We start from the raw sequence: 15,035 nt of genomic DNA on the forward strand, positions 1-15,035 counted from the left end.
ACAACACTGGGCCCAGCACTGACCCCTGAGGGACACCACTTGTCACTATTTTCCATCTGGACCTTGAGCCATTGGCCGCTACCCTCTGGATGTGACCATCCAGCCAATGCCATATCCGCTGAACAGTGGAAGTTTAGAGATTGACGTATTTAATGCAAAGCGTTAGAATTTAGTATTAGTTTCTGAGATGATGTTCCCTGACTTCTAGTTACATATTTGATTCTAAAGTAACTTTTTTTTTTTTAATTAAATTTAAGAAGCAGACTTTTTATCTACTACTCTGCCTAAACAAGTTGAAATTTGTGGAGCATTAAGACCAGAAGTACCAAACATTGTGGATTCTAGTAATGTAAAATTATGGTTAAACTATTGGCACATACTTGTTGTGAAGGTGGCATACTTGACAGACTTCTTAGTCTGGCATCTGCAAAGGGAAGTGTATAATACACTGCTACAAAAAGAAGTGTGTGGTCAAAGTAGTTGTGGTTTGCTGGACAGTTTCTTAGATGAATCTTGGCAGTTGCCAGTGTTACCGTACTGAATTCCTGAGTTAAGTATTTGAGACAATCCTCTTGCTCATCTTGCTGTATCTTTAATTGCAGGGACATGAAGATGAAGTGTTTGTACTTGAACCCCATCCATTTGATCCAAGAGTTCTGTTCTCTGCTGGACATGATGGAAATGTCATAGTTTGGGATTTGGCAAGAGGAGTCAAAATCCGGTCTTACTTCAACATGGTAATTATTGTGCTTTATGCGGATGTGCCAAAGCAACCTTTCTAAACTTTGGCTTTAGTACATTCTTATATAGGCCATCTTGAAGCATGCATTTGTATAGGGCAAGATCCTGCATCCAGTGAAATCAAGAGAAATTCCTATTCGGTTTAGTGGGGTTAAGATGAAATGTAAAAAGTTGTTTCTTCAGCTGTATTTTGTAGTGTCATCTTTATATATGCTGCTGCCATGTGAAACTGGAGTGGTCATTTACATTGTCAGAGACGATGTGTAAGAGACGGGAGGACAGAGACCCTCCTTTAGTGCTCTGTTTCCTTTCTGGGGAACCAAGGTGAAATTTGATTTATTTTTGCATTACTAATTCTCAATCTGGCTAAAGCTGTTTCTTCAGGAGTCACCTGATTTCATACAAAGTTGTTGTATGCTCCTTGGCCCATTGTACTGAATACTATCAGCCTTTCTGTGTAGAGCTCCTCCACATGCAGGGTTCAAATTTGGTCTGTTCTTCACTAAACTAATTCTTCTGGAAGATGGATGCAACTGGTATTTCCATCTGTTTCTTGATACTACAGGGGTCTTTGTACATATCTTTTTCCTCAAAAAGGTAATGATGTGTTGTGCAATTTATACTTTATCTCCTGGAGAAAATTACAAAAGTCTTTCTAGAATATGAAAAATCATTGAGAATGCTGAGAGTAGGCAAATTGGCTTCATTGAGCCTTCAGCCATAGCAGGATGGCAGTCTTGGAGACCAGCATAAAGAATATTATCTGAAGAAGAAACCTGCCATAGTTGCACTTACAGAAATAAAGGTCATTTAGAAACTTAAGTCAAGCCAGGAAGGTCACTCTGAACCTGTAGAAAAGATTTTGAGATGTGCAGTGTACAATGCAGTTCATAAAGTCTCTGAAGAAATTCTGCCAAGCTTAACGGGAGACAGCAGCCCTGACTCGTTCAGCACTGACCTAGGTTCAATATTGTTCTCTCTGCATTGATTTCTGTAACTGAATTTATGAAGGGTCCAGACAATCATCTTGGAGTTATGAGCACAGATCTTCATTACTTGGTACTATTCACTGTAACCAATTGAGGTGTATGTTCTCATTACGTGGTTAGGTTGCCATTCCACTGTTACGACGGTTGTCTCGTAAGTTTCTGTGAAATGTAAGGTCAAAAGAGGCTGAGCACATCTGCGTTTTATAAAAGTCCATTTAAGAGCCATCAGAATATGAATTACAGATGCCTGTGATGTTAGGTATCCTCCCTGTGAGACTGAAATATTTATTTCAAGGACACAATACAACACAAATACCTAGAAAAGGTAAACGCCACGTACATTTAAAGATCTTTGGAGTCAGAGAAACATGTAGACCATCAGATCTCAGCAGCTAGTAATCTGTGCTTCATGCTGGAAATGAATGTGAGAAAGTCTGCCTGCTGTGTGAGGTGAGGGGAATTGTAAATCTGGTAATCAGTTTGTCTCAAACCAATGAATAAGTCAGATGAGCCAGGTATGCAAAACAGGCACCTCTGTACAGTCTCTGAATATTTCACCAGTCTTTGATGCTTCAAAAGACATGGGTGGAAATTAAAGGTTTTCTTAGGTGATATGGAGGGGGAGATGATTCTAGACCATGAGACTTGATTGCATAGGCACCTCTGCAGAGTTGCAAATGGTAGGTGTTCTGTTTCAGTAAGGGAGGGCATGAATGCATACAGAGCTGCCAGTCTTCTCCCAGTGTCCTAGGTGACATATCAGCTGGGAACATCATTAGATTAGCCACTATTAAATTATTCTGATAACTGCTGTGACCCTTATTGACTTGCTCAATATGTCATCTCATAGTTCTGAAAAACAGTATTTTTATTCAGGGGGTGGGAAGATTTTACAGATTGGGTTCTTTTGGATGAGACAGGGAACATTATCTGGAGGAACCACACTTGTTTTTCTGCCACAAAAGGACAACACAAATCCATGCAAATGTTTAAATTGTGCCTCATTTCCCAGGGCCTAGATTCACTGAGGACTGTAACTGTTGAGGCACCTAAATTACTGGGAACTGAGATCCTTAGTCTCTGAAGTGGTGCAGTATCCTACCAAATCCTCAGTTTACTGAGCAGTAAATGAGATTTAGGTGTCTTAGTGGGTCATCCAGGAAAAAAAATAAATACAGTGAATGGTGGTGGGGTTGTCTAGTGATAAGCACTGTGTGATATCATACATAGAGTTATGGTAGGAATGCAGTTTCTTACTCAAGCCTGCAATGAGGTGTCTGGATTCCTTGTGCAGTAAGGCACCCTTCCAAGAACTGAGAGAGCTCCCTGCTCTCCTAAAAGCAGGACACAGGAGCAGGTGGCACTCATCTTTTGGGATTGCCTTAACTAATGTTAAGCTGTTGAACTGAGAAATAGAAGACCTAGTTTCTGTTCTCAGTAGCAAGGTGTTCAGTTCAACACCTGCCACTTACCCAGGAGGGTGTCTCAGCTATAAATGTCTAGACAGGAATTTTTTCCAGCTTCTTTTGAAGTTGTGCCACTGTGGAGAGGCATGAATCTGTAGCCTGTGGGTTTAGGTGCTTCTAGGTTTGTTTTCCTGGTTATGGAATTCATCATCTAGGTAAAGTCAAAAGTGGCTTTAAGCTTCAGGCAAGCTCTTGAACATGTGGGATTATTGCTCTGTTAGGTCATAAATAAAAAGTGTACACCAGTTGTTGTCACAGGATCTATTTTCTTTCAGGTGTTCTCACTAAGGTCCTTCTTAATAGTCCTGCCACTGTTGGTTTGTTAGGAATGCCAGGATTGGCACTCAGCTTAGCCCAATGCTTACAGTTCCTGTAGACTTTAAGCAGAAATTTCTCAATTCTCAGAATGTGTGAGAGGAAAAAGAAAGCTACAGGGACTTGAAAATCTTCCACATCGAAAAGGAGATGCCTAGTAGTGTTCAGTGGGTGCATGAGTTTTTGTTTGTCTTTTTAGTCTGAACAAAAGGGAACTGAGAGGAGACTTCATCACCCTCTGCAACTACCTGAAAGGAGGCTGTAGTGAGGTGGGTGTTGGCCTCTTCTCCCGAGTGAATACTGACAGGATCAGAGGAAATGGCTTGAAGTTGCAGCAGGGGACGTTTAGATTGGATATTAGGAAGAATTTCTATACTGAGAGTGGTCAGACACTGGAACAGTCTCCCCAGGGAGGTGGTGGAGTCACCATCCTTGGACGCATTCAAAAGCTGTGTAGATTTGGTATTTCAGGACATGCTCTAGTGGCTGACATTGTGGTTTTGTGTTTTTTTGTTTGTTTGTGTTTTTTGTTTGGTTGGTTTGGGGGTTTTTTGTTGTTTTTGTTTTTGTGTTGATGGTCGGAGTCAGTGATCTCAGAGGTCCTTTCCAACCATGACAATTCCGTTTGGTTTGGTAATTGGATTTTTCTTGATGTTGCAGTTTGGACATGAAGTACTAGTGTTCCACAGATTTGTGGTATTACGGTGCTGCCCTTGATTTGTATTATTTTGGACTTGAATTGTTTCCTTTAAGCATGCTTTCCTTTAAGCAGTACCTTTTAGGACTGAGCTCTTCTGCTGATTCACGCTGCTTGCAAAAGGTAGTGTCTGGAGCCTTAGAGTGTAGGATTCTCCTGTGGTAAAACTGATAGTCCTTGTCCCATGAGTGAGCTACCCTATAGAAGAATATTAAAAAAAGTTCCCTAAAGATTTCAGGATATGTTCAGGTCTGTAGCTCTGTGCTTTTTATCTTTCTCTCTTTTTTTCGTTTCTTTTGTTTTTGTTTACAGCAGAGCTTTATGAACAGTTGCAGGAACATATGGTGACTGCAGTTACTTAAAAGTATGTCATTGTAAGTATGAAAGCTGTCCTATAGTAGCAAGAATGAGACACTATTGGAGAGCAAGCATTTTTACAGTCATTGTATAATACTGGATTTTTGTACTATATCTTTGAATGTAATGGCTTTGTCTGAACCTGATATGTGACTCAGCAGGCATTGCAACTACTGCACTGAGAAACTTGTTTGTTAATTGATAAAGATTAATCTTAAAAGCATTTAAGAAATTCTTGTGTAATGTAAAAATGAATCAAGTGGGAATACTGCTAAGAAATGGTTCTCCCAGTCAACAGATTAAAAAAAACCCAACAAACTACAAACAAGACCAACAACCAAAAGATCTTTAATGATTAGGTATTGTTCTTTTGTTGTACTGGATTGACTCTCATTGTGAGTTGCATCTTTGAGAAGCTGGGCTTTGCTGTAGCTGGTAGTAGGCTTTCTTAGGACTGACATGATTCACATGCCTCAGAGGCCTCCTGTGTGCCTGAATGCCTGTGTCAGACTTTTGCTTGTTTGTAATCTTAATGTGTTCCTCCTAGTGGTTGTGAAGAGTTCATTTGGGTTGATTCTGTGAACGTTAGTTTAGTGCTAAGATAGACTCTGAGCACTGTCGTATTTTGGTGTTCTCTGTAACACACTCTGCATGGGTGGTAGTTCTGGAACCCACTTTGAACTCAGTGCAAAGGTGACCTTAGTCCTGTCATTGTATTCTGAAGAACACTTTGAAGTACTGATACAAAAATAATATTTTTATGATTTTGCATTAAATTTCACTGATCTGAGTACTTCAAAATCCTCTTACCTTTGTGACTTTATCTGAATTGCTGAAAGACTAAGCCTCCTTAGCCTTTGACGCTTAAAGGTCACACTATATATCTCTGTGTTGGGGCTCCAGAACTGGACACAGCACTCCATGTGGGGTCTTAGGAGAGCAGAGCAGAGGGGGAGAATCACCTCTCTTGACCTGCTGGTCACAATTCTTTTGATGCAGCCCAGGACACACAGTTGGCTTCCTGGGCTGCAAGCGCACATTGCCAGATCATGTTGAGCTTCTTAGCAACCAACACCCCAAGTCCTTTTCTTCAGGGCTATTCTCAATCCACTCTCTGCCCAACTGGTATTTGTGCATGAGATTGCCCTGACCCAGGTGCAGGACCTTGCACTTGGCCTTGTTGAACTTCATGAGGTTAGCATGGGCCCAACTCTCAAGTCTGTCAAGGTCCCTCTGGATGGTCTCCCTTCCCTACAGTATATTTACCTCACCTCACAGCTTGGTGTCATCAGCAAACTTGCTGAGGGTGCACTTGCTGCCATTGTCCATGTTGCTGACAAAATGTTAAACAGCAGGGTCCCAGTACCAACCTGTAGGGAATGCCACTTGTCTCCGTTTGGATGTTGAGCCGTTGATGGCTACTTTTTGAGTGTGACCATCCAGCCAATTCCTTATCCACCGAGTGGTTCATCCATTGAATCCGTATCTTTCCAATTTAGAGACCAGGATGCCCAAAACACATTTCATTATGGCATATAGTACACCATGAATGTATTTCAGAAATGCATTACTGCTCAAGCTCTGTAAACTAGTCATTTGAAACAAGCTTCAGATTCTCTTTTGACAAGAGGTAAGGAAAAAAAATAATTTCCTCTGTGATCTTTTGTTTTCTGGGGCATATTTTAATCTACATCTTTGTACCAGAATCCTAGCTGTTTGCTTGCATTGTGGGCACTTTTCTGTTGGAAGCACGTGATCCATAGTCCCACACTTTCATGTAAAATACATTACTTACATTTTATGGAAATAGGCATTGTATCCAGAACTAGGAAGCTTGTGACTTGCGTGTGTTCATTCCAAAATGCTTATTAAACAGCAGTAAATTACGAAACTTATACCTTAAGTACGAATATTTTAAAAACAAAGTAAGGACTGAAACACTTTCATGTTTAATTCACAGAATTTTAAATAGCTTATTCAAAGATTTGGCTAGTGTGATGAGCATGGTTTCTTCCATCTGTATTAAAAATCCTTCATAAAACCAAGTATAGTGTAAGCAGCTGGCTTGAAAAGTGTCAATTTTATAACAAATGTTTTTGCAGTTGCAATTTTAATATTAATTTAGTAATATGTGAAACATGAAAATGCAGAGCTGTGCTTGAGGAAGCTGATCAGGGTTTCCTAGCAAGACTTAAGACCAACTTAATATCTGTTGGCACAAATTAAGGAGAAAATATTCTGAAAAGGGAAAAAATAACAAAGCTTCATTATGTAGTTTTCAAGCAAACATGTATAGTGCCTTCTTCAATGTTAATTTTTATAGAAGGGACTATATATTGTTACTTTAATTATCAGTTAATTTTAAATTTCTTTTTTAATCTCTGTGCATCCATGTCAGGTACATGAAGAGGTTAGGTATTCCTGAAGTAATAGTTGGGAAGAATGTAAGTTTTATTTCCCTAGAAGATCTCTGTCTCTGTATTTGAAAAGATGAGACTCCAGTATCTGCTTTCCACACTTAAGGGATTACAGCATGACTGTCTTTCTAACAGTTACCGCTAGAAAGGTTAGGTAGAAGAAAAGGTGTGTTGGAAGGATCTTGTGGTGTTGCTATGACTGCCCATTAACACCTTATTTACTTTGGTGCAGTAGCTTTCATTAGATTAAGTTCTGTCTTGTTACATAGTGATGTATGTAATGCTTTCATATGATCAAACAAATAGAGCTTTTATTTGTGAATACTCTAGTTATTTTTAGGTCTTTTGATTACCTGACCAGTCTTAAAGTTTAGATCCAGGCTCTTGCAACTGAACTATAGTAAAGAAAAAAGGACCTCTTCTTGGTCTTTAGTTTTCAGGTTGCTTTTTTCTTGAGAAGCCTTGGGCTGAGGAAATAAAAAAAATGCATTTCATATGCTTGTTTTGAAGGTGATCTCTAAAATTCCTTTATTCTATTTGATTGCCTTTGAAAACAAATAGGCTAATGGTATCAGCAAGCAAATACTAACCTGCCTTGCAAGGCCACCCTGTTCTGGTTACGTTGTTATAATAGTTTGTATAGCTCTAAAGTGCTGCTGCTCTTCCAAATAGTGTCTTGATGAATCTTCTTAAAAATGCTAGCACAACATCAGAAAACGTAGTCATGTGTATTAAAGCATTAAGTTGTGTTTAGAACATTAAACTTGGTTTTGAAATTGAAATGTGTATTGTCATGCATCCAGTGAGAGCTTGAGGCAAGGGAATGCATTCATACTAGTTTTGCTTTACCTACATTGTGAAGTTACCATGGTAAATATATGCCTTTTCATAGCCAGGTACTAGTTAATCAGTGTAAAACTGGTAATGCAGAGAAGTGTTTTATATAAAAAACAAACACAAAACACATGGTGTTAAGGTTGAAAATTCTGGCCACATAGACATGAAGGAGTTAAGGACAAGATTGCTGAAGCTAATGTCTGAGGTTTTTGTCCTCACATCTATAGCTATGTGGTTGTCTAATTAAAAGTGAAGTTGTCTGATGCTATTCCTGGTTCCACATTTCTTTCCAAGTGGGTCCTTAATTACTTTTATAGGATGTATGGTAGTTGCATTGCATGGCCCTTCTTCAAGCTTACACGTTTTCCCCAGCTTTCTGACACGTAATATATCTGTTGATATTTTTTAACAGAAATATTCTCTTAGGCTTGTGAGCTTTGGATATATTGTTGGTTTATTTGAAGCTATTAGCATAAGCAGTGACTGAAACTGTCATATACAAAACTTGACCATAAAAGGGTCAAGCTCAAGCAGCCCATAAGAATTTTACTGATTTATACTATGGAAATTGTAGAGGGTGTAATTTTAACCCTACTTGAAGTTAATGGAGAGTCTGCACTACAGCTGAAGAATCAGACCGTCTGGATGTAGTGATGTGTTGGTTGTTCCTCACCCCTAAGTCTCTCTGCCCTCTTCCCATGTCTTATGTTTTTATATAAATCAGTGAGAAAATTTGGGAAACCTCATGGAGGTGATAGTAGTAATGTATTTCATAATGATGATGATGTCTAGGTTTTGTGAATTTGGACACACACATTCCCTGTTAATGACTGTTTGAATGTTTTAGTACAGTTCAATCCTTGTTTTGCTTAAAATTTACTACCAGTGCTGTGGCATCAAATGTTACAGGTCAAAAGGGTTTCTTCCTGCAAATTGTCAATCAAGCAGAGGCTACTAAGTTGTAATTGGATTTTTCATGTGCTCCTGCTCCTTCAGAGAGCTGGTTGTTAACTGTCCTTTATTTTTAGTTTTGAGTGAACACTTAATTACTTAACACTTAATTCCTATACTGTGCCTCCTTCTGTCTGTGTATCTTAATGCTTTTCCTACCACAGCTTACGGGGTGTGAGCTTTCTCTCATCTGTGTGATGCAGTTCCTTACTTTCTAATGCTACTTCTACTTTCAGTGCAATCTGTTCAACTCTGAAGCCCTAACAGCATTATCAGTTACAACACTGTTTCTTTTTTGTTAATGAGTTAACTTGCATGGCCCACCTAGATCTTTGTTGATAACTACTTGATCAGTTTTAGCCTAAATGGCATACCAAAAAACAGGAGTGTCTATCAGAAGAGCAACATGGAAGATCAGATTCCATCTAGGACAGCTCAGTAGAATGATCTGTACATGGATTTTCTGCCCCATGAGGTGATTTCTTTTGGACTAATGTCTGAAAAGGCAACTGCTCACTCATATGGACAACGCACTGTAATCTCAAGTGCTAACTAGAGATTTTAAAGCAGTTATTTTTTATGTATGACCTTCATAAACTCTGAAGAGATTTCCAGCTTTGCTGGGATTATATGGGGTTGTATTTTTAGACCTGGTTTTGTAGTCACCTGAAATACAAAATTACTTAGATTATAGATGCATTATTTTTTAATCAGACAGCATGCATTCCTATTGCAATGTTTTTGGGTTTTTTTTGAGAGGTTCTACCTTTGAGTAGTATGTAAAAGCATATCCTGAAGAGCAAAGCCAGCATAATGCTTTAGTAGAAGCCAGTACTGAGTTTGTAGAATGTTTATTAAGAAAAATGGTGTCCTTCCCCCAACTTTTTTTTTTAAAAAAAAAAAGCAGAAAATCCTTTTTATGTAGCCTTTATGTAACTTCAGGCAACCATATGGTGGGTGATCTCTCAGATCTTTTCATTTAGTATTTTTATCTTTAAAATATATGTAGCATTCCTGAATGGAAAACTGACTTGGATGGTAGGAAAACAGAAACATTTCTATGTTTACTCTTAAATTACTTCTTGTCCTCTTCCTACCATTTGAATCTTTGTTACCCTTCTGGAAGCAGTGTAGAAGCCCTGTTAAATTATTTTTTTTTTTTTTTTTTAACGGGCTTAATAAAAACTAAGTTCTTTTTTACTCCTCCAAATCTGCAGCAACCTCTCTTCCTTTTGCAGAAAATGGTACCTAGTTTTTGGCTTGCCATTGTAAGCATGCTGTGATCAGAAATGGTTTCATAAAGCAAAGGAAACATAGACTTGCAAAAGCACTTCAGAATACTTGGGTAATGTTTGACTTGAGCAGCTGCGATGTAGTTTCATCACTTATGAAAGAGATAATATGTTTTTAATAACTATTTGTTTACTTTTTTTTCCGCTAGTTTTAGAAAGTTGTTCTGGCATACCATTTTTGTGATCATTGGAATCTAAATTTCAGTTTTCAAGTTTGAGTGTTGCTTCGTCACTAATCTACATTTGTTCCTATGCATTTATGTAGAGTAGTTCTCTCCTGCTAAAGTTATTTTTGTACCTGCATATAAAGCAGTCCTCTCCTTAGTGTCCATGTGAAGAATCTGAACTCTTAGATTTTGTGTTATGATGAATGGAAATATTTCTCTGTAACTCTTCCTCTTAGAATTTACTTATCTTTAACATGGGAAGCAAAAATTATGTATATTGCTTTGAAGGAGTTTTTTCTTATTGTTATCTGCCTGTCTAGCATGTGTGCTCTTTCTTTTCTCTTCTAGACAGACTTTTGGTATATTTTAGGATTTTTTGTTTCAACTCTGAAGCCCTAACAGCATTATCAGTTACAACACTGTTTCTTTTTTGTTAATGAGTTAACTTGCATGGCCCACCTAGATCTTTGTTGATAACTACTTGATCAGTTTTAGCCTAAATGGCATACCAAAAAACAGGAGTGTCTATCAGAAGAGCAACATGGAAGATCAGATTCCATCTAGGACAGCTCAGTAGAATGATCTGTACATGGATTTTCTGCCCCATGAGGTGATTTCTTTTGGACTAATGTCTGAAAAGGCAACTGCTCACTCATATGGACAACGCACTGTAATCTCAAGTGCTAACTAGAGATTTTAAAGCAGTTATTTTTTATGTATGACCTTCATAAACTCTGAAGAGATTTCCAGCTTTGCTGGGATTATATGGGGTTGTATTTTTAGACCTGGTTTTGTAGTCACCTGAAATACAAAATTACTTAGATTATAGATGCATTATTTTTTAATCAGACAGCATGCATTCCTATTGCAATGTTTTTGGGTTTTTTTTGAGAGGTTCTACCTTTGAGTAGTATGTAAAAGCATATCCTGAAGAGCAAAGCCAGCATAATGCTTTAGTAGAAGCCAGTACTGAGTTTGTAGAATGTTTATTAAGAAAAATGGTGTCCTTCCCCCAACTTTTTTTTTTAAAAAAAAAAAGCAGAAAATCCTTTTTATGTAGCCTTTATGTAACTTCAGGCAACCATATGGTGGGTGATCTCTCAGATCTTTTCATTTAGTATTTTTATCTTTAAAATATATGTAGCATTCCTGAATGGAAAACTGACTTGGATGGTAGGAAAACAGAAACATTTCTATGTTTACTCTTAAATTACTTCTTGTCCTCTTCCTACCATTTGAATCTTTGTTACCCTTCTGGAAGCAGTGTAGAAGCCCTGTTAAATTATTTTTTTTTTTTTTTTTTTTAACGGGCTTAATAAAAACTAAGTTCTTTTTTACTCCTCCAAATCTGCAGCAACCTCTCTTCCTTTTGCAGAAAATGGTACCTAGTTTTTGGCTTGCCATTGTAAGCATGCTGTGATCAGAAATGGTTTCATAAAGCAAAGGAAACATAGACTTGCAAAAGCACTTCAGAATACTTGGGTAATGTTTGACTTGAGCAGCTGCGATGTAGTTTCATCACTTATGAAAGAGATAATATGTTTTTAATAACTATTTGTTTACTTTTTTTTCCGCTAGTTTTAGAAAGTTGTTCTGGCATACCATTTTTGTGATCATTGGAATCTAAATTTCAGTTTTCAAGTTTGAGTGTTGCTTCGTCACTAATCTACATTTGTTCCTATGCATTTATGTAGAGTAGTTCTCTCCTGCTAAAGTTATTTTTGTACCTGCATATAAAGCAGTCCTCTCCTTAGTGTCCATGTGAAGAATCTGAACTCTTAGATTTTGTGTTATGATGAATGGAAATATTTCTCTGTAACTCTTCCTCTTAGAATTTACTTATCTTTAACATGGGAAGCAAAAATTATGTATATTGCTTTGAAGGAGTTTTTTCTTATTGTTATCTGCCTGTCTAGCATGTGTGCTCTTTCTTTTCTCTTCTAGACAGACTTTTGGTATATTTTAGGATTTTTTGTTATTGCATTATATGCAATACATTGTAATGAGTACACAGTGATCTTTCTCCCTGTGTTTCTAACTAGTTGCCTCAGTCTCTCAGTGTGAAGGACATGAGAGAACATTATCTACCTCAGGCTAGTAGAGCCTTAGCTCGCTGACTTTTTAAGCAGCATTATTGTCTTGTATTGGAAAGTGTGACAGAAACATATAGTGTTATTTTGTAACCCAAGTTCCAATTTTTTGTTTCTGGAAGTATGTGTATTAGTAAGTTATTTCTAATAATCTTACTAGATTCATGGCCTGTTGGCATTTTGTCCTGCTGCCTTTTAATTGCTTCAGTCGATGTCATTTGTGCTGTGTCCCAAATGTGTCCTCAGTGGATGATTTCCTAATGTTCACTTCATCAATGGGCTCTTTTTTTTTTTTTTTTTTTTTCTGTAGGCTTGAGGAATTTAACTGATAACATCCTTTCAGCTCTGTATGCCTTTCCAAAACCAATAACTGTTATCCTTTCTTTAGCAAGTTTACCTACTCTGCATTTCCTTTAGTAATCACAGTATGTTCAATTTGAACTAATTTTTCAGTGCCATATGGCCGTGAAACCTAGCTAGGTTGAATGAATTGTGTTTTCTTTGTATTAAAAAATCAGTTATTTTACTGAAGAAAGTCTGCTAAGTTTACCTGGTACTCTATACTCTTGACTAATTTTAATTTTACTCTATTTGTTTTCCTTTTCTCCTCTGTCTTTTCTTAAAAACTAGGATTTAAGTATGAAATACTATCCATTGATAACAGGTCAGAAATGCAGATTATTGAGCTCTCTATAGTTGAGACTACTCTGTTTTCGTATAACAAATTATTTCTCTGGACCTAAGATGTGTTACTTTGTGTACTAGTTTCACATCTGTTCTCCTTGGTTTTGTGGAAAACACTAAGCTCTCTTCAACACTGAGAGGAAATAATAACTTCCCGTTTTCATTCTCTTATTTCATTAAAATTCCTCTCTTTGTGATGTACCAATGTCCATCTGTTTCCTTACTAGTTAAAATATGAGCAAATAGCTTAATTCTTGGTGTTAAGACTAAAAGTAGTTTTACCTTAGTCTTTTTTGTGTAGCATCACTGGTTCTTCCTTGTTTGTGACCAAGGAATCCTTGTTACTTCCTTTGCTACTAGTAGCATCTTGACATGTTCACTCTTGGCAACCATTTGTGACAGCTCTTAACTGACCAGTGCTTTCTCTATTCTCATGAGCAGTCTCTTCCCTTCACTATTGATAAAAAAAGAAAGGTTCCAGACAGAATGAACAGCTTATCTGCTTCAGATATGGTCTTTTTATAGTTCTTGCATCTTGCATTTAGAAGAAATGGAGTGAGGAAAGCATCTGCCTTCTTGCTGAAGTCCTTTATTTAACTTGCTGAAGTTACAGGTTCACTGAACTACTACAGCTTCCCCTTTTGCAACTTAACATTTAGTTTCATTCCTCTATGTTAGTTTTATTGAAGAAAATTCATTGTAAATTATAATTTATTAATCCCAAAATATTTTGCTTATTGAAATTCTACTGACTACACACTCTGGTAGGCTTTGTCCTTTAGTTTGTAATAGGACTGCTATATTGGAAATTTATCCCCATCAGTAATTTTGTTCTTATAATACTAAAAATATTTATTTCCAATTAATTGTACATCAGGCTTGAGTGGATGTACTAAAAGGTCTTACTGCTATCCTTTCCAAAATCACTGTTTAAAGCAGATTGTAGCCACACTTAGAATAAAACTATTTGCACTGTACTAATCACAGAATAGTGGTAGTTCACTGTTCTTCCAATTAAATCTCTAATTTCCAGGGATTTCTTGAAAATGATCCTTACAAATAATTTCTTTCTGGGAAGGATTAGAAAAACCCATCATCTTCTGTTGTTTTTTTTTTTCTTCTATTTCTTATTTTTCCCCTAACAACGGTGAGCAAATAGTTCTCCCATGGCATGCCTATTTTTCCTTTGTAAAGCAAAAAAATATTCAAATCTTAGGCTCTGGGAGAACCCTGAACTCGTATTTATGAAGGACTTGAATTCATTAGGAAGCTTGAAACTTTAATGTTTCCTTTGCTGGAGGAAGGGAAGGGGAAGAGCAATCTCTGTGTAAGTACTCCTTTCCCAGGTTTTTACTATACATCTGAAAAGCTTAATCTTGCCTGCATTTCCTTACCCTTTCCACCTGCCTCCCCAAGTGTCTCCTTTTAATACGGTGAGCTTTCTACATAAAAAAAGCAGCACAAAGTTGTAACTTTGCCTTGGTTGTTGGATCTTGCTTAGCTTACGTTATTTCTGCTTTGTTAACTGTTGTGGTGTTAGTGTCTCTTGCTTAAAACTTTGTTTTCCATCTCTTTCTGTAGAATACTTCTGTTAAGGATTCATTTCTGGAATAATGGGCAAAATAGAACATAAAGCTTGCATAGACTTATGTTCCTCTTTTGCTAATCCAGAAACTCATTTGACTTAACGGAATGTACCCGTAGTAAGAAAATACCTTTGTCAAATACCTGAAAGTGTTGATAGTTGGTGTAGCAGCCTCTGACGCAGAGGGTGCGTGCAGGAGTGTGGGTGTGGATGTGTTGTAAGACCACAGGCAAAAGAATTGGACTGCTTTCTTGCCTTTGTCTCAGCCTGTAAGTTAGTAAGAAGAGTACTTACCTCACAGGTTTTTCCAGGCTTGGTTCATTAACTTTTTAAAATAATACTGCTGGCCTCTGGAAGGTGCTGCAGAAGTGCATAGTGTTACTCCCTGCAGGCTGAATACCATTGTTTTTTTCTGGCACTGTGTAGGCCTGCCACAGTTAGGGAAAG

General features: G+C 37.5%; 1 protein-coding gene across 1 annotated transcript in view; it reads left to right on the plus strand.

Annotated features, from left to right (window-relative positions):
• The window catches only part of PHIP (pleckstrin homology domain interacting protein), an 88,922-nt gene that overhangs the window by 27,356 nt on the left and 46,531 nt on the right, over positions 1-15,035 (plus strand). The window contains exon 11 of the mRNA XM_010003114.1: positions 603-737. Coding sequence (XP_010001416.1) covers positions 603-737 — 135 coding nt within the window. The remainder of the gene's footprint in view (positions 1-602; positions 738-15,035) is intronic.

The sequence above is a fragment of the Chaetura pelagica genome, unplaced genomic scaffold (genome assembly GCF_000747805.2).
Source record: "Chaetura pelagica isolate M959 unplaced genomic scaffold, ChaPel_1.0 scaffold170, whole genome shotgun sequence".
NCBI classification, from domain to species: Eukaryota; Metazoa; Chordata; class Aves; order Apodiformes; family Apodidae; genus Chaetura; species Chaetura pelagica.